General features: G+C 33.9%; 3 protein-coding genes across 5 annotated transcripts; 1 reads left to right on the forward strand and 2 right to left on the reverse strand.

Moving 5' to 3' along the window:
- The first annotated feature begins 4382 nt into the window (after nucleotides 1–4382).
- Nucleotides 4383–9537, forward strand: LOC116014434 (pyruvate kinase 1, cytosolic-like). Its single transcript, XM_031254487.1, has 16 exons — nucleotides 4383–4542; nucleotides 4833–4929; nucleotides 5063–5160; nucleotides 5271–5426; nucleotides 5573–5650; nucleotides 5913–6044; nucleotides 6400–6480; nucleotides 6643–6714; nucleotides 6821–6910; nucleotides 7302–7446; nucleotides 7619–7707; nucleotides 7941–8036; nucleotides 8144–8211; nucleotides 8369–8468; nucleotides 8559–8618; nucleotides 9143–9537. Exons 1-16 carry the CDS (start codon nucleotides 4474–4476, stop codon nucleotides 9293–9295), a joined length of 1584 nt encoding a protein of 527 aa, XP_031110347.1. The 5' UTR covers nucleotides 4383–4473; the 3' UTR covers nucleotides 9296–9537.
- Nucleotides 9538–10189: 652 nt separating this feature from the next.
- On the reverse strand, nucleotides 10190–19227 carry LOC116014088 (mRNA cap guanine-N7 methyltransferase 2). Of its 2 annotated transcripts, none has more exons than XM_031254082.1 (11): nucleotides 18979–19227; nucleotides 18800–18878; nucleotides 18588–18682; nucleotides 17750–17821; nucleotides 17549–17658; nucleotides 16620–16742; nucleotides 16439–16531; nucleotides 15406–15474; nucleotides 15116–15204; nucleotides 14914–15008; nucleotides 10190–10712 (listed from the first exon to the last, which is right to left on the reverse strand). In XM_031254082.1, exons 1-11 carry the CDS (start codon nucleotides 19102–19104, stop codon nucleotides 10563–10565), a joined length of 1101 nt encoding a protein of 366 aa, XP_031109942.1. In that variant the 5' UTR covers nucleotides 19105–19227; the 3' UTR covers nucleotides 10190–10562. The 2 variants fall into 2 exon arrangements, with proteins under 2 accessions (XP_031109942.1, XP_031109941.1); XM_031254081.1 differs by having other exon boundaries at nucleotides 14878–15008; nucleotides 18979–19226.
- A 705-nt stretch (nucleotides 19228–19932) lies between these two features.
- LOC116013972 (3-phosphoinositide-dependent protein kinase 2-like) lies at nucleotides 19933–24559 on the reverse strand. 2 transcript variants are annotated; one of them, XM_031253944.1, is made up of 12 exons: nucleotides 23965–24559; nucleotides 22733–22913; nucleotides 22539–22591; nucleotides 22094–22195; nucleotides 21923–22031; nucleotides 21731–21809; nucleotides 21452–21617; nucleotides 21154–21288; nucleotides 20888–21012; nucleotides 20564–20786; nucleotides 20398–20477; nucleotides 19933–20285 (listed from the first exon to the last, which is right to left on the reverse strand). In XM_031253944.1, the coding sequence occupies exons 1-12, from the start codon at nucleotides 24115–24117 to the stop codon at nucleotides 20270–20272; spliced, it is 1422 nt and encodes a 473-aa protein (XP_031109804.1). In that variant the 5' UTR covers nucleotides 24118–24559; the 3' UTR covers nucleotides 19933–20269. The 2 variants fall into 2 exon arrangements, with proteins under 2 accessions (XP_031109804.1, XP_031109803.1); XM_031253943.1 differs by having other exon boundaries at nucleotides 20888–21054.
- Between the last annotated feature and the right edge of the window lie 639 nt (nucleotides 24560–25198).

Genomic DNA, 25198 nt, shown 5'->3' on the forward strand with positions numbered 1-25198 from the left:
ATTGTTTTTATTAATAGTATAGATTGCATTGCAGAGAAATATATATACTGAATTATTACCATTAGTAATTCTAGTTTAGAATTGTATTACGAATAGGAACGTAGGAAAGAATTTATTTTATTAGGAATTCTATTTTAATTTACAAGGGGAGTAGGGATAGGAATTGTATTACCATATTTTACAATATTACGCAAACCATAATATTAGGAATTCTATTTGAATTTACAATTGTATTAGGGATAGGAATTGTATTACCATATTTTACAATATTACGCAAACCATAATATTAGGAATTCTATTTGAATTTACAATTGTATTAGGGATAGGAATTGTATTACCATATTTTACAATATTACGCAAACCATAATATTAGGAATTCTATTTGAATTTACAATTGTATTAGGGATAGGAATTGTATTACCATATTTTACAATATTACGCAAACCATAATATTAGGAATTCTATTTGAATTTACAATTGTATTAGGGATAGGAATTGTATTACCATATTTTACAATATTACGCAAACCATAATATTAGGAATTCTATTTGAATTTACAATTGTATTAGGGATAGGAATTGTATTACCATATTTTACAATATTACGCAAACCATAATATTATAGGTCTGTTTTGGGCGGGAAGTTAAAACTGAGGATATTGTTTTTATTAATAGTATAGATTTCATGCTTAATGTACTAATAATAATTGCGTAACACAAAGTTTCAATAAATTTAATTTGGTCATAAAAATTTAAATTTAGTTTCAATTTGATCCTCATGGAACAAATCATCGCTTTTTTTATATGAAGAAGAAAACTTGCGGTCACTATTTCGAGGGTGTGTATTGTCTAAATCATGCTCAAACCACATAAAAAATGTAAATCGCATTAGAAAAATCACGTTCGACGAACTCAATCTAGATGGTGTAACTATTTAAGGAGAAATGAGGGATATGAGAAAACTCATTATGCTTGTTTTTTACAACCTTTTATGTGAGCAATCAGTACATGGAAGCCCACTATTAGACTGTGGCTTGAATTTCATTTCTCATGGGCTTATTGCCCTTCAGAGGAGAGCTAGAAGCCCAAATTAGGAACTTAAATTAAGAAACTATATGAGGTAAGTATTCTGTAAGACTGTTTTATGTGTAATTCTTTTTAACGAAAACATTATTTTTTTTATGTTTATAAAAATATTATATTTTAACTAAAAGTATTACACCTCTAACAAAATACCTCAAACTTCTTTGGGTGTGCAAATAAATCATACCAACCGAAAAATAATTGACCGATAATTGAATTGTCTGAAATTTTCATTTTTCGATTTGGTTTCTATTAGGTAGTTCAAAAAAGTTGTCATTTCGATTTTTCAGTTTAGGGAATGTAGGCACAGATATAAGTCGTTTATACTTCCAAAAAAGGAAGAAGTCGTTTATAGCTGTTGTGACCATCTTGAGCTTTGGATATTCACATGATATATTATTATTATTATTATTATTATTATTATTATTATTTTGAATGACAAGAGAAACCTGTAGGCTATATAGTCATTATTTGAAGTGTGTCCGGAATAAACTCTATTTATGTGTAATACGATAATATTATTATTATTATTAGGATTAGAATTATATAGTTAAATATTTGAGTGTAAATGTTTATTTGATATTATTAATTAATAAAATAGATATTGAAGTCGGTTGAGTATTATAGTCAGTCAATAACCTTTATAATCAAATTCAATTGTTTTTGTCAATCTGCGTGCACCACTTCCACAGTATTCAAATAATCACTCGGGAAATGGGAATTGAAGGTGACAATCTGGTTTGCCATCATGGACCTTTACATGTTTTATACAAATTAGTAATATTTAATCTCATCAATTAAAATTATAAAGTAGAATTGAGTTATTGAGTAAAGTATGTTTCTCGTACATAAAAGTCACAAATTTATTTCTTGTTAATACTTGATCAAGTTCATTACATTGAATTTTTTTAGTGAAATTTACTTTTGTTGAATTTTTATGCTTTTTGACAATTGACATTGTCGGCCGAACCCTTTTCAGTATTCCAACGAATGATGCTTCGAAGTAGTAATGTTAGAGGCCTTGACTGGCGACCCGTAGAATTAAGCCCACTGTTTTTCTTCCAATCTTCCCTGCTTACTATTTGATTCATTTCCCTTGGGCATTGCCATTTCAAAACTAATCACCGGTCTAAAGGGATTCATTCGCTTCATACTGCACACACTTTGTACTTTAATGTTTGTATATAATATAATCGGTTTGGTTGGCGTGAGTGACCATATACTCTTATCTCTTAAAGAGAAGTCAGGAGTTTGAACTCCCATTTTGTACGAAAAAATCAATATGGCCATCACTTTGCCATTTAATTGGATCGGGGCCCAGTGTGAACAGGAATTAGTCTGTCTCTTACAATTAGGACATGCTCAGCTAACAGTTATGATACAAACTTGTAACGATTATAAGCAATTAATGTCCTTTAGAGAGATCACGAAGATCTCCCATGTATTGAATGAAGGTACTAACTGCGGAGATCATCTCGTCAACCTAGGTCAAGCAAGAGATTAGAGTACAATAGTTTGGAATCACCCTTGGATGATCTTCATGCGAATGCGATTGAGGTCATGGTGTAAAAGGCTAAATAGTGTTGATATCAACTAAAATACTCTCAGTTGCTCCAACAATAAAATAATTTCTAAAAATTCATTATTTAATATCACACAATTGCATTAATAAATATAGACAAATGTATTTTATCATGCATCATTCACAATTTTAGTATTATTTAAAAAAAAATCAATCAATATTTTTATATCCTTCAAGTTGGACTACTATCAATATTTTTTTTTCTTCTCAAAAAAAAAAAAAAACTTCCAATCAATATTGTTTTTGAGATTCTTTGGAATGTAAAATATACTATTATAACTGTAACTATATAGATTTTCTTTCATTAAAAGTCATTAATGTAAAAGAAAAAAAAACACTGCATTAAATTGACAACTCTTTTTTAACATATGTAATAAACTTTAGGATAATTAAGAAAATTTTAAAATATAAAAGAGTCAATTTAAAAATAAATGTAAGAGATTCAATAAAAGAAACATAAAGTATAATTTATGAATGCAATTTATATTATCAACATATTTATTTTAAAATTCAAATTAAGACCTAACAAATTTAGCTTTCTTGTTAGACGTTAGATTAGATATTAAATAGATAGTGATTGGTGTGTTTTAGAAAAGACTAGCAATAGTGAAGTTTTGGAATATGATAACGACAGCGGACAGCATTCATATCTAATGTTCTGGCAAGTGGCAACCAGATCTATACCTGCTATTACTTATTGATATCGATACTATTGAAAAGGATTGTTGCTTGTTTTCTACCCTTCTTCTTTGTGTAAAAGAAAGACAATATAATATATTTTTTTAAAGTAGTATCAATTATATTATAATGTAGTATTTATTTAATATAACAAACAAATAAATAAATATAAAATATAAATAAATTCAGAAAATATAAAATGAGATAAAGAGAGTATGATATAGTAACTCATTTAGACTATCCTTATCTCTGCAATACTTTCACTTTTAAAAGTATATCCTACTTTCAAGTCACCCAATTTACAATTCACTTACTTTTCATACTATATCCCTGTAAATCTAATTAATTTTTAAAAGTAAACCCCACTATCACACCAATTTAAAACATTAACTCTAAACTATAAAAATAAATAAATAAATAAAAGTACTACACGGCAGCCTTTACTACAACAAAGGCTTCCATTATCAAGTTTGTTAAAACAGCAAACTTGCTATCCTATATGGTAAACTAAGCAATAAAAAATATTTTTTTGACCACCTCACCTAGCAAGTGAGCCACTTGTTGGGTTGGGGTCAGTCTTATGGTAAGGTGAAAAAATGTAAAATTTGAACAAATTCAAGCATTAATATGTTTGTTAGTTTGAAACCATAAAGTTATGTACAGTGTGAAGGTTAACTAAATTTTTTTAATTTGAGTCTCTCAGTTATAAATAATTTAGATCGATTTGTATTATTGTAGTTTTTTATTTAAAAATTACAAAATAAGATTTATTAAGAAAAAAAAAACGAAGTCAAACATGGTAACGCATGGCATTGACCATCGTGAGACGTGTGTTTTAGGCTTTTTAGCCCATGGTAGCGACGTGCCGCACCAACGCCGCGCCGCCTCGCTCCCCATTTCGCCCACAGACTCAAATCCGGTGCTTGCTACTGTAGAACAGTACAGTGTTTTTCATTTTCCTCAAAAATAGAAATAATAGAGAATACTCGAAACTAAATGCGCATATGATATATAATTATATAATTATATATATACGCATTATTGTTCTTCCACCGTCTTCACAGCCACGATACTAACTGCTCTCTTTCTCTCTCTCTTTGAGCTATAGTAAACGGTGATCGGTGACAGGAGATGAATTCCTCGAATTTGTTACTTGAAGAGCCGATTCGGATGGCCACCATCCTCGAGCCGTCCAAAGCGGTGAGTCAACTCGCTTGGTTACCGGCGTATTTATTTCTTTTCGTTTTGGTAGTTTTTCCGGTTTGTTTGTTAGTTATTTTATTTTGTTTTTGTTTTTGTTTTTGTTTTTGAATGATTAACGCAAACTCGTATGCTTCATGCATATGCTTTTACTCGATCATCGACTTGTTGATTTTGATTTTTGAAAGTTTCAGTATGATGCTAGTATAGTATAATATGCTGTGATTTTTGCTTTTATTTGCGATTCGTATATAGTACAATAATACTTAGTGAATTTAAATGATGCGCAGAGCGTTTTTCCTGCAATGACGAAGATCATAGGGACACTGGGTGTAAAATCGCGATCCGTTGATGTCATTTCCGACTGTCTCAAAGCTGGAATGTCTGGTATTCGACAACTATACGCTTTTGTGTGGCTTTGTGTGTTTTCCGTTTAGTTTCGGCAGTTTCGCTCTTTGCACGTCTATTTTGGTTAGACTGGTGATGAACCGATCCTCTTTTCCCTCATTGTTTGTAATAGCGGCACGATTCGATTTTTCATGGGGTGATCCTGAGTTTCACCAGGAGACATTAGAAAATTTGAAGATGGCCGTCAAGAAAACGAAGAAACTCTGTGCAGTAAGTGACTTGTCTGATAGCTTGGTGTGAGTTCTGTGAGCTGTTGGGCTTCCCTGTTAAATAATGTTCTGGAGGTGTGATGTGAGCATGTGGTTGTTCTTTTCTTCCAGGTTATGCTGGACACCACTGGTCCGGAATTGCAAGTCATCAATAAAAGCAACCATCCTATTTCCCTTGAAGCAGATACGTTACTAGTTCTGACTCCTGATGTAGAAAAGGAAGCTACTCCAAATCTACTCCCTATAAATTATAATGGCTTGGCAAAGGTCAGCTTGTAGATATGAGAAAGTTTTGCTTCTTATGAGACATCTGTAATCATAAATGTAGATTGTTTTCTTTTATGACATGCATAGATCAACATTCTAGGGAGTGTTATGTTCTGAACTCTGAGGCTACTTTTCTGTTTCTGCAGGCAGTGAAAACTGGAGACACTATTTTCATTGGTCAATACTTGTTCACAGGAAAAGAAACTACCTCAGTATGGCTTGAGGTAAGGCCTATAGATTTGATACCTTGTACTAAGCAGTCAGATACTCTTCCTTCTTGGCCATTTATTGATAAGCTTAGTACCACTATACACTGTACATTGTATTGTGGCAATTTACTATTGCTATCAATTATAGCATTGTGGTTAAGAAATTTGAAAATTTTTTACTGAAGTCCCATCCCTTGCTTTAACCTAGCGAAAGCACTGATAAAACGAAATTAATCTAAGCATAATTGGTGTTTCTGATGGATTTTGACTGATGCAGGTTACTGAGGTAAAAGGGGATGATGTGGTCTGCCTTATAAAAAGTTCTGCCACCTTGTCTGGGTCCTTGTACACTTTACATGTTTCCCAAATTCACATTGATCAGCCTACCCTGACTGAACTAGATAAGGAGGTATGCTGTTCACCTTATACCTAGTGGTCAACCACAGCAATCAATTCAGTGTTAGGAGGATAAAATATGTTTGGACATACTGGCTTTCTATGATCTGTATATTTGGATCTGTTTGGTTTTGTTTATGAATACACTGCATATTATTGGAGATCAATTTATGTTTGGATTTTTAATGTCTTTTCAGCTTTTAGTGCTTGTTTGGCAATATAAATGGCTGTAGGGTTGCTTTCTAAGCCTGTTTTTGTGGTTCTAGTATTTTGCACTGTGTTCACTAATTGGCCATAGTTTTCCTTCCTAGTGCTATGATGAGTTTGGTCCTTATCAAGTGCCTTTGGATCTTTCATGACTGTGTCAGGTCATAAGCACTTGGGGAGTTAGAAACAGTATAGACTTTCTTTCACTATCATATGCGCGACACGCAGAAGATGTTCGACATGTAAGTGATTATGCAGTTCCCAATAATTCATAGTTTTTTCATTTTCACTGTATTTCTATGTCTTATGCATTTGCTTCTGATCAGATGTGAATGAACTATATGTAGCATAAGCAAGTGCTATTTTGGCTTTCCTGGCTAACTATATGTGGCTTTTCATGTTAGGCTCGGGAATTTCTTTCTAAGCTGGGGGATCTTAGTCAAACTCAAATTTTTGCAAAGATTGAAAATGTGGAGGTCAGAGGTCTTTCAAGTGCTTTGGCAGTATTTTGAAACAGAAGTTGTATGCCAATAGTGTTATAAATTAGTGCTTCATAATTTATCAACTTTCATTTCTTTCCAGGGCTTGACACACTTTGATGAGATTCTGCAAGAAGCAGATGGAATCATTTTTGGCCGTGGAAATCTGGGGATTGATCTTCCTCCTGAGAAGGTACATTGCTATTATGTGTGACTAATTAGTTGGGACTAAATATGCAAGGAAAATGTGATTCTTTTCATTTCAATGAAAACAAAATCTGTGCTGAAGTATTTGTTTCCTTATGTATGTAATAAGCAGCCATGTCCTGTCACTGTTTGCTTTAGTAGCATGCCAATCAAAGCAAAAGACAGAATGGAAAATGCAATTTATAATAGAGAAGAAAATGAAACCTAAGGAATGAATTTTCTGGTGGCAATCAGAAGCAATTTATTCCTTAAAAAAATAAAAGCTCATGCTTTTTATTTTATTATTTTGGTTTTCCCATTTAGATATTTGTTGACATTTTTCTGCTTTCTGTTTATAGCTAGTGCAGTGTTGCCAACTAGATTCTATTGCTTTTCAGGTATTTTTGCATCAGAAGGTAGCCCTTTTCAAGTGCAACATGGCTGGGAAACCAGCAGTTGTTACTCGTGTTGTGGACTCTATGACTGATAACTTGCGACCCACTCGTGCTGAGGCAACGGATGTTGCCAATGCTGTACTTGATGGTAGTATTTGACCTCCTGATAAAAATAAAATTCTGTTTCTGATGCTTTATTGATTAATATTTTTGTTCCATAAATTGTTGTGGTTACTCTAGTCCTGCTTTTCTGAGTGGGCCTTAATCCAGAAAGGCTCATTTTGCATCTGTCTCATGCAATTCTTCTCTGCTTGTCTCAGGTTGTGATGCGATTCTTCTAGGTGCAGAGACCTTGCGAGGATTATATCCTGTTGAGACTATTTCAATCATCGGCAAAATTTGTTCTGAGGTAGAGTTTCCTAATTCTTTTCTGTATTTTGCAGTTACCTGGTATTATGCTTTTGTATATCATTTTGCTTCTGTGTCAACTGAAATACTGAATGAATCAGACCAAATGCTACAGGAATGTTTTAAATTTAAAAGTTCATAATTATTTTATACTTTTCCTTTTGCGATGGAGGCCTTTTTTATCAATTGAACATCATGTGGATCACTGTAATTTACTTAAAGCCCTGTATGCAGGCTGAGAAGGTTTTCAATCAAGATTTATACTTCAAGAGAACTGTTAAATATGTTGGAGAACCAATGTCCCACTTGGAATCTATTGCCTCCTCTGCGGTGAGTTTGCTTCAGTGTCTATTTTCACTTAGTTTAACAGGAAAGAAGCCCACATGCAGATCACTGTATTGGCAACATAACTCACACTTTCTTTTGCTTAAAATCAGGTGCGTGCTGCCATCAAGGTTAGGGCATCTGTTATTATTTGCTTCACATCATCAGGGAGAGCAGCAAGGTATGTGAAAATTGTTGTATCTCTAGAGAAAGCTTGAAGAAAATGATTCCAACCTATATATCTCTACCGTCTTTGTGCCATGTAGAGCTTTATGAAATTCTAGTAGTCTTTTCATGCACATATTGCAATTTATGGACCTTCCCTTGGTTATGCACAGATTAATAGCAAAGTATAGGCCAACAATGCCCGTATTATCTGTTGTTATTCCTCAACTGAAGAGTAATCAGCTTCGTTGGACATTTAGTGGGGCTTTTGAGGTAAAATACCTTTCTACTTATAAATGGCCCTCAGTTCGACGGATTTTGCAAGTATTTGTCACTGACTATCCCGTTGATGACAATTGGCAGGCTAGACAATCTCTAATAGTCAGAGGCATTTTCCCCATGCTTGCAGATCCCCGACATCCGGTGAGATTTTTCTTTCCCAAATCACTCTGGCTTTGATTAGTTCCACTGCACATTCTGCATTCCAATATTAAGTAGGATTTATTAGAATTAGATCTTTTTTATTGTTGCTCTCTCTTTTGAATAACAAATTCTTAAAAATGTTCTTCACAACTACATCAAGATGTATCATATATGCAATGATCACAGAGGGGGAAACAAAAAGAAAAATAACTAAACTGGTATTTCATTTGAATTTTCAATCCTTGTACTTTCTAATAATATTTATTTGTGAGAGCTCCCTTTCTCTTATCCTTAGGGGTTACAAACATAGCAATAACTCCTTTTGGCAGTTGCCTATATCCTAAAGGCAAATTTTGTAAAGTAAGATTGTAATTTTATTCATCAGGAAACTTGTTATTGTTGAATTAAGTTTGAGCTACCTCATTGTATCAAATATAGTTTCTTAGCAGCAGTCAGTTCAATGAAGTTATGAAGCTTTTTCTAAGATGATGGTGGAACTAACAGTCGTGTCTGCTCTCTTGCAGGGTGACCCCGCTAATGCAACAAATGAATCAGTGCTGAAGGTTGCACTGGACCACGGGAAGGCCCTAGGTGTAATAAAGCCACATGACAGGGTGGTTGTGTGTCAGAAGGTAGGTGACTCGTCTGTTGTGAAGATCATTGAGCTTGAGGACTAGACTTTAATCCATCCTCGTCGGTTTTTTGGCTTCTGTCAAAGCTTTTGCACTGCTCTTTAAAGAGTATTTTATGAGTAGCCAATGCTGTAGTGTAGTGTTTGGTGACTAGCTATCCCTCATTACGGTCGGATTTTTGGTTTTTTTTATTTATTGTGGCTTAATCCAACAATTGCATGTATTCTACGTATAAAGAAGAATGTGCGAGTTCCTTTAAGAATGATTTTCCTGAATTCATTACGCTCTCATCAATTTCCTTGCCAATACCTCTGATGGATTTTCGGCCTATCATGGTCACAGTGCCTTCTTCACACAATCCCACAGCTCGGATAAACAAATTAACCATTACAAATATATATATGATGATCATATGAGAATTAACCCTCAATGTGCATGTGTAAACTTTGAAGTGCACCGAGTGTAAAGTTACAAAATGCATTCTTATGATATGTAATAATTAATATGGAGTAGCCAATGACCTTGTGGTCTATAGACGTATAGTGGCATCTAATTGCACCCCATGTGAGAAGGGTGAGTTCGAGCTTCAGTGGAAGTAATGCTGACTCTTTGTGTTGTGCTTCAGTAGGTTGAGAAAGTAGTTAAGAACAAATAGCGGAGTAATTCAAAAGAAATTTTCAGTTTTAGAAGTCAAAATTTTCAGTTTTAGAAGTCAAACTATAAATGTGCATATTATGATATTTAAAAATACTTAAAAATTATAAATATGCATAATTCAAATTTTAAATGTGCACAATATATTTAATAATTAAAAGTGAAACACAAAAAACAAATTTTAATGCTCATGCAGTCGGTTTTATATATATAACAAATTTTAAAACAAAGTACATTTGTTTAAAAAAAAAAAAACAAAGCACATTTATAAATCTGAACTAAAAATGAATGTTCGCTAATAACTCTATTTTAAGGCCAATAGAAAACTAATGACAATTTAGCATTGTTAATACAAACAGACAGTGACATAAACCGTACCCCAAATAACAGTGATTTTACAGCTATCAGTGACACAATACCTTGGCTTGTGCTACTGAAATAGTACAGACTGTACAGTGCCTCCATACTGGATGTCTTGGCAAATTTGAAAGCTCTTCGACAGAGTAAAACCACTAGCCTTATAACAACATACAAAACTTCTTCCTCTCCCTTCCGGCCTTCCCTCTCCAAAATAAAATTACTGACCTTATAACAACAGAGAAAATTTCTTGCAGCTTCTCACTTCTCTATCTAATCCACTTCAGTCATAATCAATGGGTCAAAGTGCCTCAGGGAAGCGCAATTCTGCTGGGCCGGGACCTAATATCCCCTTTTGTTCTGTTATCTTGCCCAATCCCTGGGATGAGTCAACCTGTCCATTCTTCTCATCATCTCTCCACACAATTCCTTGTGAATCCATCGGTATCATCTAGAACCAGAAAATAGAAATGAATGAAATAGATAGTCATACACTAGGCGGGATGAAGTTACAAAACCACAGCAAAGGCAAGCAAAATCTTGACAAATTTAGGGTTGCTATACAGTGAACAAATAAATTTTACCTAGCAAGAAAAGGTTAATGAAACAGAAATATCAGAAGTAACAAAATAGTTAGTGCCTGGTTCACCAACTGTTAATTTTCTATAAACTACCATTCGTATATCATAACTCTTTCTGGATGCAGGATACATATAACCATTTTGAAATGTCAGCCCATAAAAACTGCACCAACACTAATGGGTTCTCTAAATTGCTCATGTATGCTCATTAGTTTACTCCTACTCTCCTACAGTGATATAATATAATGTGTCATTTCCTTATAAAATGCGTAACTCATTCTGGCCTGATACATTTAGATGCAGGTATCTTCTCAAGGCACCCTTTCTCCATATATGAACCCTAAAAATACACAATAGACAGACAAGACAGTATTCATTCAAATTCAAACCCCCTTTCAGAATTCATTAACTTATTTTCTAGTTAGAAGTTAGAACCAATTGTGCAAAGAACCAACTGATAAAAATCCACCTTTTTTTAGTTATGTTCTTGTCTTCCATACCCAGTGTGGTGTTAGTCCCATACCAAAGAAGGTATTTCTGCTTCCATTAACGTGGCGGATATTGTGTATTAAACCTGCTGAGCAAAGGACAGCATGTCAGCCACCATGTTTTCCTTATCTAGTGATATTCATAACAATAGAAGGAATGCATCCCACCTGTTTTCGTTACATTGTCTCTACATCGCCCAGCATGGAAGCTAAATATTCTAACTTGCATGCCAAAGTACGAAACAAGTGTTACATCCGTAAAAGATCTGCTAGAAGTTAAATTGCATTCCGTTTTCAAGCACCAAATTACACAATGTAGCGGTCAACCATACTTCCCCATTTCAAATTGAGTTTTCACTCCTTAGTACTCCAAAAGACCATGTCCATGTTTCCCTAAATGGAATGGCATTGACCTTTCTTCATCTTACCTTTCAATATCATAATTCATAAATGCTAAAACTCCTAATATCAAATTTTAGAATTCACTATTGACTATGGGTACATTTTCCTCCTCTCCCTTCACACATAGTTATCAAGTAAAACCTAGTTTTTTTTTTTTGAACTAACATAGTAGTAGTTTCTGAAAGGAAATAATCTTATTTTCAAGCCATGCCAGAATTAATTTGGTCCCTGAAATCTCCAAGTCATCAGTAGGCTACTAGGCTCACTTTTTCATGAGATCAGGTAGTCCCTCATCACACAAACATTAATCAAAACTTCAAACTGATTATTAAGAAGTTACATCGATCCTCTATACTTTTTCCATCAGATTAATTGCCTGAAACCTTAATAAATTTCTCTTCTCTGGGGGCACCACATTCTCCACTTTGTGGGACAGAGAAATGACTCTAATAAAGGATTAGAAACTAGGCCCCTCTACCTTTCATTCAAGATCAATCGCATCATCATAAAGCCACTTAAGAAGGTAATAAATGTAATATGACATCAGTTGAAATAATTCTAACTTCCCTTCACCTGAAGATGAAAAGTGATGAAGAGACCGTAAAGAATACATTTCTTCCTATTTTGCCTTCCACACTTATCCACTTTATTCCACATTAATCAATTTAACATAGCCAATGTCTTCCTTTCCACACTCTTCCTTTTTTGTTCTTTACCAAATACTTCTCTACCAAATGAACAAAAATATGATTTTGAAATATAATCAAGATTTATCACTTCATGATGCCACCGCTCAACATTATAAAAGATCCTTCATCCATTCGCTATGGCGATGAGACTAGAAAGCTAGCAATAACATCTATTGTTAACTATGAGCACTTATACGTAAACATATGTGAGGGAAAAAAAGGACATCCTAAATTTCTCCATATATTCATAAGGATAGGAATAATAACTGGTGAGGTGCTACTACTTGATCCATAGAATTGTGCATATCCTCACACTAGGAAGGCCAGAGAACTAATCCAATCGACTAATCCAACAATAGGAGATGATGATTACTCTAATACAAGCTCACATACAAATCATACTAATGCACTAACCTGAAAGAGTCAGATCTTCTGCATTTGGAATATGTTTTAAAATTCTAATGCATGAGAACTAAATTTTTCCTACTCAAGTAACTGCAATGAACTATGACCTCGGGCGGATAATTTATCCTCCTAATTAGTTATAGAGCATTCTTAACTGTTAATCTAGCAACTTGTTGCCTAATTAAAAGCTATGGGAAAGGGAGGGATGTTTCAGATTATGCCAATAAAGGAAATTAGCAAAATGGCAACTATGAACAGGAAAGTGACTACTAAGAAGACAACTAATGGGGAAAACAATAGGGATCCCTCATTTCATATTGTGTCTACTATTCATGAGCTTGTTAAGAGGAATCAGAGTTGTCACTAGGTTCATATCCATAGAGAAACAAATTCTTGTGCGGACTGGCTGGCAACACACGTTGATCCTGTGCTGCTTGGTCTGCTTGTCCTCAACAATCAACTCTCTTCCTGATGGTGTTCAGCATATGTTAAACTGACTGTGTTAGAGTGGCTTAGCCACGTTTTTTGTAATTTTTTTGCTTCTTTTGTAGTTTGTTCCCCAAGTATCAAATAATAAAAGTTCAAATTTTGGTATTCAACTATTGTTTCCCTCAACATAATGGAGTATAGTTTTGTGGGATTCATGTACTAGTTTATTTTTTGACTCTCTTTGTATGCCTGCTCCATTTTCCTATATATAGTCTTGCAACTGCAATACTATAGCCATTTGCACTTACAAATATTGAGATATGTTAATTACAGAGTACATATCTTGAGAGAAAAGGATTAAAAGGATATCTATTACATAATAAAAAAATTGATTGCTTTGTTGATATGGAAATACAATATAGTGCCTAAACATTTAATTACATATATTCGTAGTTGAGGACTGGGTTGATGAAATCAAAATAGTCAAGGCACTAGATCAGGTATTAACTATTAACTATATGATAAATATAATAAGTTTGTAGCCAATTTTAACAAGAGAAGCTCTAAGAACTAAAATATATATGGATGCAACAATAACAACTTTGATGAACTAAAATATCTAAATAGATACAACACTATCTATAGAGATACAAATATCAATAATATCTTTTAAGTTGAATATAATATTCAAAAAATCAATATATAGGACAAATATGCATTTACTAAAACAAATACTGATTCTTTTCAACTAAAAATAAAAAACAATTCTAAAATTTGGGTACATATAGTACATTCAACATTTTAAATTATTATTACATGGTGTTTGTACTATGAAATAGCTAATGTATAAAGCAATAAATCATATTAACAATGTGATACCTAGGGAAATTCCTAGGTAACATACTAGTTTCTTAAATGTACTCACTCATCCCAATACATGTGACTTTCCTTTTAGGGCAACCTTGAAATTATTTGAAACACTTCTACTTTAATTTTTTTACCTTACATGATTCTATGCCCTCTCTGCAAGCAAACTTTCTACAGACATTTTCAAGTCAAGAAATTAAGAATTACTTCAGAATCAAATTCTGAAATAGAGGTAAATAACACAGACAACTTACAAGGGAACTTTTTATAATTATTATTACCATGGCCAAATTCCCAGGTCTTAAATTACATGCACAGTCCAACTGTACCACATAAATCAGGTTGGGGGTGTATTTTTTTACATGTGGAGTACATTTCCCCAAGTTGAGTGGACTTAAATAAATCTTCTTCTTTTTTCTTTTTTTTTTTCCATTTATTGCACTTGTATAGTGGTAGTTTATAAATTATAAATTCATTATTTGCTGAACAGATTATATTTTTGTTTATTAGGCCCACCCTCAGAAGAAAACTTAGGGTTGTCCCTGGATCAGATAGACAAAGTTAAAGGCAAAAGCACTTCCAAGCAGACTGCACCTATTTGCTTGGTTAAAGGTTTGTTCCCAAGTCAGCATTTATTTCAAACCCAAAAAGACAGCCAAACTAGCTAACGAAATAGAACATTCTTTTTCGATTAAGCCTACTAGAATCATACTGATGTATCAGTTATGAGATTGATAATTCCAAGAATGGCTCACTTGCAAGATGTGCTTTGTACTGTTGTATTCACTTGCCTCATCATCATTGTTTCTTCTTACTATGAATGGAGTCATCAGAGGTGGAGCAATGTCTGGATCAGGCTTTCGAAATACAAAGGTGGTGAACAGACCTGCAAAAAAATGATTTCAGGTGAACGGAACTGTATGAGAAATCTTATGAGCCAGTTAGCCCCCAAAATTGAAGTATTATACAAACAACCAAATAAAAAAGGAACACCTAAAACATCATAGGCTCTGGGAAGAAGTCTGCCCCTAGGATCAATGAGATTATGGTTCACATCTTGTAGCATTCCTACAAATTGTGGCCTATGAGACAGTAAACAAAGGAAAAGAAGATTAACCCTCATAGAAGAAACAGTAAAGCAAATCTTAAAAGTTAAAAGTGTCATTTTTTTTTGTGTGGGGGAAAGGTTGATATTCTAGAAAGAAAGGATTGACGAAACATTAGTTCAAGGAAAAGGAAAAATAAATGCATTGGGAGTTTAAGTTGTAGACCAAAATTCATACCTATAATCGTCATAGAAATCTGTCAAGTTTTGAATCTCAATGTAATCAAGGCCAGCCTCTCTAGCCAACCTAAGGAGAAAATTATTCAGAAGACAATTATAGAACTTTCAAAGACTGACAGGACATAAATTTATATGCTCTCTAATAGTCCCTCCCCAGCCCGAAACCTTTTTCTTTTCAGAATTTGTAGTGTAAATTATTGTAAAACATCCAAACCTCTTGTAAAATCAGCAATTCTATGCAATGCTTTTAATTTTGTCAATAAATAGAACTTTTCAAACAAGAATGACGTCAATGAACTCTAACCAATCTCTCTTGGGTCGGTAAAAAACATAAATTGATTTTTGATAACATGATTGACATGTGAGCATTTCTTTAAATAACTTATAGTTTTTGTCATGTTAAAAGAAGTGCCAATATGGCAACCTTGCCTACAAAATCCAATTTAAATTTTGACCTAAAAGAGAGATTGGATAAAATTGTTTATAATTTGAAATTTTTTAAATTTAATTGAGAAATTAAAAACATTGGATAGATATGCAAATTTTACAAAGCTTTGGATATTTAACACTAGGCCAAATAATAATAATAATAATAATAATATGGCTACAATAAAAACAGAAAAGGGATGCAAAGTGGCAAAATAGAAAATAAATTTAATTGCAGCATAGATAAATATGAAGTACATCTAAACTCTTAATACCCCTTATGACAACAACATGATTGGTAGAGTACTAGAGCTAAGGGTCATTTCAAATTTTAGGTGAAAAAAGTAGTGCATAGCAACTTCTTCAATATCTGGGAAGAAAAACAGGCCCTTTTGTCTTGTACAAACTCAAAGGGATGAGAGAATCCTCACATTCATCTTGCCACTTAGTTCCTTGGGGGAGGGGTGGCTGGGAGGTGAAAAGGTAGCGGAAGAACTTAGGATGGTCTCTCATACACTTTTAGTTTTTACCAAAAAAAAAAAAAAAAAGGAAACCAAAATGACAGCCCACATGATTCAGCATAAGATGCTAAGCCAAGAATGAACCTGATCAAGCTAGGGAAATGAACCAGACACTGAGTTTCTGCAGATATATCATTCGCAAACTTCAACTGGTACTTCTTTCCAAAAAAAGGAAACCTGCAAATCAAAGAAAAAGAGAGTAGATGAATTATGAATAAATAGAAAAAATAAGTAAAAGAAATGAATTGCTAAGTCCAGCACATACTTCTCTTCCTCAACTTCAAAAGCTATTGTGTAACTCTCAGATCTAATGCAATTGGGGACAATGTTGGGTTTCATTCCACTGCCCTTGTTGTGGTAGGCTTCAACATTCTTCTGATACTTAGCCCTGTACAGTAACGTGTTAAGATGGTAGTATATCGTACAATTGCAAAAACCTGAGATTTAAAGAAGTTTACATGAATGAAAACAACTGGCAGGAACATTAGTCTATAAATAATCTTAAAACAATGCCAAATCAGTGAAATCACCATTAACCAATTATCTTAAAACAAGCCAAAAAGCCAACAGAGGACCAAGTTGAATTTTTCTAAGTTCTAACCAATTACTTATGGTAATGTATTTGAAATTGAATAGACAGTAGGGAGCAGGTCTTAGATAATGGTCAACAACATTATTTCTTTCTCAAATTATTGGACAGTTGTAAAGTGCAACAGATTCAAATGCCTGCCAAAGTACAAAACAACATGACACTTTTTCTTTTTCAGGATTTAAGTCAGTCACGAGCAAGGCGGTTGGTAATACAGACACAAAAGAGAGAAGGGGATGGAGAAATAGTGCTAGGAATTAAATGATCCCATTCTCTTGCAAATCAGGGACATGTCCATTAGGATTTATTGACCTACAAATTTTTATTATTATCATTATTTGTCATTTCCTTTTTTTTTTTTCCATATAATAGTTGGATAGATTGCATAGCTGAATATACAAGCTAAGAGTTTGTCTTGTCAACTGAGAGAGTACAGTTAGGTAAGATAAGAAAAGAAATGAAGACATAATCACGTAACAATGCCAAAGTAGGAAGACGATGTAATTTACTACTGAGAGAAGCTTATATGTTTACAAGCAAGACTAAATCACATGCACACAACACAAACAAGTGAATAAAAAGAATTTAACAGTTAAGCGTCCTACCATATAGTAGATGAGTCAGTTGTGATACCAAGAAAATAACCACCAGGTTTCAACAAAGATGAAACATTATGCAATAGTTTCCTCGCTTTTTCTTCACTTTCAAAACACAGCTGCAAGCAAACACTAAATGTTTATTTGGAGTTTTCAGAAGATATAAACATCATTGATCACAGAGGGAAAACTACAAGAAAGGTATAGAACCTGTAAATTGTGCATGCAAAAAACAATATCAGCCTGATTGTCCTTATCCTGAAGATGCGTTTTTAAGTCTTCCTGCATAATGAATATGCTGTCATGTAGTAAAATATAAATAACACAAAAATTAAACCTGGCATAAACAAGATCTAAAAGTAAAAAATAAAAATAAATAAATAAATAAATACAATAATAATAATAATAATAATAGTGAAGATGAAAAATCACACAGAAATGGATGGACATCGGAAGAGCTTTAACCTCCTATGCGGAGTACTCAGTGTTCTAAACTCATAAAATAGGAAAAAATGAATGCACAAGAAGTTTAATAACCATTGTGAACTTCTATTGAACTGCCCTCCCCTTTACTAACTTGTACAAGAGAATCATCATCATCTCATTTTGACAGTTAGGTAGTTTTAATTATCTGATTTGTGATTTCACTAATCCAAAATGATTGTTTCTTTGCTTTCTTATGTTTCATTTTCATCCCACGGTAGACCATAATTGAAGAAAAATGTTTCCTTAGTCAAGTCTTCAGTCCTACCAATTTCCCCTCAGTCCTGACTCCTGCCTTCTGTCTTCCATTGTTATTTCAGAAACAACAATAACTGTTCTATAATAAATAAATAACCATTGAATAGATGGTCTGAATTATTAATACACACAGAATTTCCTTTCATAATTCTGAATGAGTCAGTGTAGAGAGAAAACCCTCAGCTCCAGAAGACGATGGCCTACTCCACATCCAAATAGATACGATGCAATTAACTAACTGAAACTACTATTACTATATGGATACATATACACAAAGTTTTATAATACACGCATAAAAGGGGCTTACAGTGCAAGGATCAATCTCAATTAACTCAGTGGTGTAAACCTTGCGCTGACTCTCCCAGGCTTCCTTTTTTTCATTCATTCCAGACGTGGCTACATCTGCGATGGCAAAAATTAGATAAATACATCAACAACCGACGCCTTAAGATGATAATTTATATGCTCCGTCTTATAAACTAACCAAAAAAGGAACAATTCAAAGAAAAATGCTCATACCAATACCAATGTAGTGACCAATTTGAGCTTCATCCCATTTTTCTTCGTCCGGTACTTTTCCACAATACAATTCACACACCTACACGCACATATATTCATATAGCGTTATTTTTAATCATTCAAAAGGCATATCAGTATGTGCATTGCATGTATATAGAGAGAGAGAGCGGGGAACTAACGGTGGCGTAAGGAGAGACAAAGAGTTTGATGAGAGCGATTTTGACGATGTCGATGAGGCGGTGATGGAATGATTCGGTGGGAGGGCGGTGAGCGTAAATGGGGAATGAAGTCGCCGGCGGCATCATCGCGTCGTCGGCGTCGTCGACTCGTCTCAGAATCGCTACGGTAAATGCTCAGTGCACGACTAGAGTGTATTTGAGCCGGATTCACATAACTCCATTCACAAAATTGTATCGGTATAAATGAAAAAGTTATTGCAATTTTGTTCCTTTGATTATTATATAATTCTCTCGTTTAGTCTTTACTTATTGATTTTGTTACATTCAGTGCACAAGTATATTTTTATTTTTACATTTGATCTTAATTTTTTTTTTTACATTTAATCTTAATTCCTATCGAGCGTTATCCGACAAACAGGAACATACAAAATTTCTCTTATATGTTGTTAAAAAAAAAAAAAAGAGAGTATACTCAAATATAAATACACAATATGATTATACAAATTTGACATTGCAGCAACCCCAATTAAGATAAATACAGAGTATTATGTTTTTCCATGAATGATTATCAAATATTTAAACAATATGATTAAATGTAACAAAATTAATAATTGAGACAAATATGATAAATAAACAATAATTAAAAGACTAAAAATGACAATAACTCTAAATTAAATATGGACTATACAATCAAGCATCGTGTGCTCAGTTGGCACCTTTGTCTCTTTCCTTGAAGGAAGGTCAAGAAAATATATATACGGACTATACCAAGCTAGTATGACTAACTGTCATAAATTATAGCACAAATGATATTAATTAATTTCGAGCACAATTCAATTAATTGACAATTCAGGACGAGCTCAACTAGTCGATCAACTCAAAAGAAGTGTCGAGGCTCTCAAGATACTTAATGATATCAAATCCATGCACTGAGCTTCAAAAGTGGAATAAAAATGGACTATTCAACAGACAATTGATTAATAAATCAAAATTCATTCACAAAGCTAATTCATCAAATACATAAAAGGGCTTTAGTAACAAGTTTTTTTTCTTACTGCCCTTCACTAGATCCTACTGCAGTGTGTAACTGTGTATACATTTTCTTTTACCTTAACACATAAATTATATCAGAAACAATAACTCTACAGAAAACCGAATAAGAGAATTTCAAAAGAACCCATAAACAACAATTTACAACTCGATCTGTTTTAGTTTGAACTCAATTTTGCTACCGGAGTCATGGTAAGAGGACATTCTACTACTTCCCAACTCAGCCATGGCAGAATATTGTTCAAACAGCTCCAGAGCTTTGATCAAGAAAAAATTTGAGTAATTTTAGATTGAGTTCCTTTGTCAGCATCATATCCAACCACTTCAAACTCAAAATGTTGCAAGGAAATTCAAGAAAAGAGTATTTACCGGTGTTGAAGAGCTTCGATCGCCTTTTTCCACTGATTCGCCTTTTGCTTAGAATCTTCGAACAACAAAATTTTCTTTGGCTGCATCATTACGCACAAAACAGTGAAAAACGCCACGGTTTTAGACCAAATGTGTACATATTTATTGAGCTTATTGAGGAGTGTACCGTGCAGATCTTCAATTGTGAAGGGCTTGCGGCTTGAACGCTAAGCTCATTGGGATTGTCGGACCATATAATGTTCCCTTTGACAACCAACTTTGCCGGGTCTACATAAATAAGGCGCGGTTTGCTCGTGAGGATAAGCTGCACTTTCTTGCTCGTAAGTTTCTGCATTTTCTTAAGCACAGATGCCATAAGAACAATCTCCCCGGGCTCCAAAAATTCTTGCCTGTTGACAACAAACTTTTTTTTGTAAGTAAAGCATTCAAAGAAAGGAAGAAAAGATGCCACCTCGATGTTTTTATAGCGCGAGCGCGACTTATAACTTACCATCTCGAATCAAACGAATCAACTGCAGCAAGCTTAGTGATGCTACTAGCGGCATCAGAAGATGGCGAAGCCCCATCGTTTCCTTCGTTTGTTCTGGCTGAAGCATCCGCAGCGTGCGAGTGATTCTGCGAGCCATCCCGATCATTACCTCCATGAGCGGATCGGGTCTAAACAATGAAAACTTACGAAAACATAACGCTTATCCAAGAAAAGACACAGAAATACTCTGAAGCGATGTAAAATATCTTTAGAAGTGAGATGTGTACTCTTTGCTCCATTGCAAGTTTTGGAGGGGTCCGAGACCTCAAATTTTTCCAGTCAATCCCTTCAAAAAAACGATGACTCTTAAGTGCAGAGTAACCATCAGGTCCCGCACCAGGTCTTCTACGAGGATCCATATCCTGAGTTATCATGGAAGTCATTACAAATATATACTCATAACAAGATCGGTCTTTCCTCATTTCAACGTTAAACATGTGGCAAAGAAGACTTATTATCAAAGACTAAACGTAAAGAGCAGAGACTGTAGAAGTGATATTAAAGTGTGAGCAATCGATCATTTACCAATAACCGATCAACAAGATCTCTGGCATCATTAGAGAAATAGTCCGGAAATCTTAAATCTCTGGCAACAATTCTTTGGAAAATAAGCCATTCGCTAGAATCTTTGAAGGGAGAAGTCCCTGCAAGCATTTGGTAAACCGTGCAGCCTAGTGCCCAGAGGTCATTTCTGGTAAAAACATGTTTAATATTCCATGAATAATGGACAAATGTGTCTAAAACTTAGCTTAACCCTTCGAAGCTTAATTAAAATGCTGTAATCTAAATAAAAGATACTCGTACCCAAAAGTTGCGGGAGAAGAATTTAAAACTTCCGGAGGGACATAAGCAGCTGTTCCCACAAAAGTACATGCCTTATCATCTGGAAAAGGCCAACAATCGTTTCCGTCATAACTAAAATCCCAAATTATCATTTGCACGGGCAATCATGATGTTTAATGCTCGTGGTTGCTTTGTCATAAATCAAGGGTTTACCTGATGCTACGTTTGGTAGGACAGTTATTCGGCTGTCTTGCATTGGCTTCACACTGCCAAAATCCGCAATTTTAATATGCCCATCTGCAGAAAGCAGTAGATTCTCTGGCTGCACTATAAAGTGGTTAGCACTCTTCATACACTAATATATGTCATCAACATAGAATATACCTTAAGATCCCGATGTATCAATCCCATGGTATGTATATATTCAAGAGCTTCTACAGCTTCAGCAGCATAGAAACGGGCTTCATCCTCTGACAAACGGCCTTTCTGCATCCACAGAATATCATCTGTACATTGCATTGTAGCAATAGATAAAGCATTTAAAGAATATGACAGACTTAAGAAACAGGAAACTTTTTCATGAAACCTATGCACCTTTGATTAACATAAACAGAAAGAAGACTATTTATTTGGACACATCAGCAAAAAATTTCCAGCACAATCATAAACATCTTGATTACAAAATCCCGTTTACTCCTTACCAATTAGGAGAAGAGTTCTAATGGAATTTTTAAGATAGAACTCCTTCAAGAAACTCAGTGTTGTAATCCCTAACCCGAGGACATTGTTGAAATGACATTAGAAGTTAAAACAATGATGATCGGCTTACCCTCGTTATTTGATCAAAAAGTTCTCCACCTTCACATGATTCAAGTGCCATATCTTTAAAACAAAGCAAAGGGCACTTACGATAAATCAAGTGCAGCAAAAGATAACTTAAAAATAAAATAAAATAAATGAAAAAACTAAATAAGAAAAGAGAAATGCACAGCTATAGACCAAAAACAAAATCAAAATACTCACAGAGTGAACAAGCGTCTTGAAATGTAAAATATAGCCGAACAATACCAGGATGATCTAATTGATCAAGCACAATACGCTCTAATTTCACATAAGCAGCCTTGTTTTCTTTGGTAATGAACTTTTTGTCCATGATCTTCAAGGCATATACATTTCCAGTATCTTTTTTCATTGCTCTAACAACCTGTATCAATAATAGATGGAATTACAACATATATGCATAATACATACATATGGGTGTGTGCGCGTGCGCGAAGTAGAATTAAGAATACGTGCTCCAATCAGCTAAAAAGAACAAAATATGATTATTAATATATTCCCAAAAGTTATAAAATGTCATTTAGCAATTATCTCAGCATATCATATATATAGGCTATGTTGTTTATGTAAGAAATATTGCTTATCATATGACGAGTCAAACTTAACCGAAAGTAGGTACTTATATAGATTAATCTGTGTTATCAACACCCTATTTCTAAATGTTGTCAATTGTCTTCTCTAAATTCTTCACAATCTCATTTTCTTATGTGCACTAAAATACCTCCAATTATGAGAAGCCAGAATTTGGATTGTTCACGGCATAGCATTCTCAAACATCTGGACTTGTGCATGTGATCAAGTTGTGAGGATGCGTAAACAAAATTTAAATTTACACTTTACAATGGTAATGAATAAATTCAAAGGAGAAACATAAACGAATCAAAGGAAGAATGAAAAATAACAAGAAATATTGAAAACAACTGTCATATCCTGATATAGTAGTGATAATGAGACTTGTTTTCACATTCACATCAGTTTCGTTCAAGAAAATTTATGTGCTCCAGACATAATTTTAAACTTTCAGCTAGTTTACCAATATAACCTCAATTCTTGGCACATTCTCTCTAAATTTAAAGATATCTATAAACTAATATGGAAAACAAATTGTGCATATATGAAACATATCCGATTTTCAATGTTTCTGCAAGATTTTCTTATGCCCCCTGCCCACCAACAACATGATTTCTGCTCCAGCCTCCATTTCATATCAATCCTACCTTAAACAAATGAATACTATGAAGAAGGGGAGCCAAAAAGGAAAAAAAAAAACATGCAATTTAATGTAGAATCATCAATCATCAAAACTAACAACAATAAAACATTGATAAAATAATCACAGTGACCTGCAAATCAAAGATAAATATAAAATTGGTTATAATAAAAACAGCAAGAAAAGGAAAAGGAAAAAGGCTAACCTTGGAGTAAGAACCGACTCCATAGATCTTCCCCAATTCAAAGTCTTGGATTGTAAACTTCTCCTGTGGTGCTCTGAATGAAAAGCTTTTGGATCTCCCAGCATGGGGGGAATTGCTCTCAAGCTTACCTTTCGAATCAGATTCTTTCTCCATGTTATCTACTCCTCAGCTCCCTCCACCATTCCCAAACATTTCAATCTCTAAACCCCCGTCTCCCTCCACTCACCTCCTCTATTAACACAATCAAACACCGCATTCCCATTCCCTTAATTTCTCTCTGGAAAACCAGGAACCTCTCTCTTTCAAACGTGCCCAAGACCACCCAGAAGCAATGGAACCAAAATTATGTATGGGTATATGAGAAAGGCGCAAACTTTACATGATTAATGGGTGTGCAAAAGCAAATCTAGATGCAAAATGAATGTTGAGTGAATATTATGATGATGCATGGTATGATTATGATAATAATGGTATTCGGCTCATCCGCTGTATTGCATTACGCATCTGATGCGGATTTTGCTTTGATAAATTTGTATTGAATCTTGTGCAGTATCAGAAAATTGTTCCTCTGAACCAATTCATTCACCACTCCCTTTGAAATGACATATCGTTTTTTCTTTAATTTTCTTAATAGTAACGTGTATGTCAAGGTTTGTGTGTGGCTCCTAAAACTGAGGGGACTCGGGGTGAGGAATTGCACAAGAATGAGAGGCTTTCGAGAGTGGCATCTCTTATGTTACATCTGTGATTCAATTGTTATTATTTAGTGAAATTTTTAAATTTATTTAGATATAATATTTTTTAGGATGGTAGATTACTCTAATATATGATTGAATTCTTATTATTTAGTGGACCTTTTTAATCACCTTAATTACAATTTATTTATATAATATTTTAGAAAATAATATATTGCTCGAATTGCTTTTGTGAATGCACTCTTATAGCATTCCCGCACCTCAAATTCAATATGAGTTTTTTTGTGGGATCCACCCTGTATATAAATAACTCATGCTAACGTGCTTGGTGACCTTATATTTTCAATTTTCGTTATTTTATAAAGATATAAATTAAGACCCACTTAATAAGTTTAGATGAATAAAATATATTTTTTTGAAGTTAAAAAATAGTGATAGTTTTTTTTTAATGGTGATTTTTATTTTGAAATAAATAATAAATTATTAAGCAAGTTAAATTATGCTCAAACGGTCAAAAATAACAAGAGGCCGGTGAATCA

This window comes from Ipomoea triloba, chromosome 3, assembly GCF_003576645.1.
Source record: "Ipomoea triloba cultivar NCNSP0323 chromosome 3, ASM357664v1".
In the NCBI taxonomy this organism is placed as follows: Eukaryota; Viridiplantae; Streptophyta; class Magnoliopsida; order Solanales; family Convolvulaceae; genus Ipomoea; species Ipomoea triloba.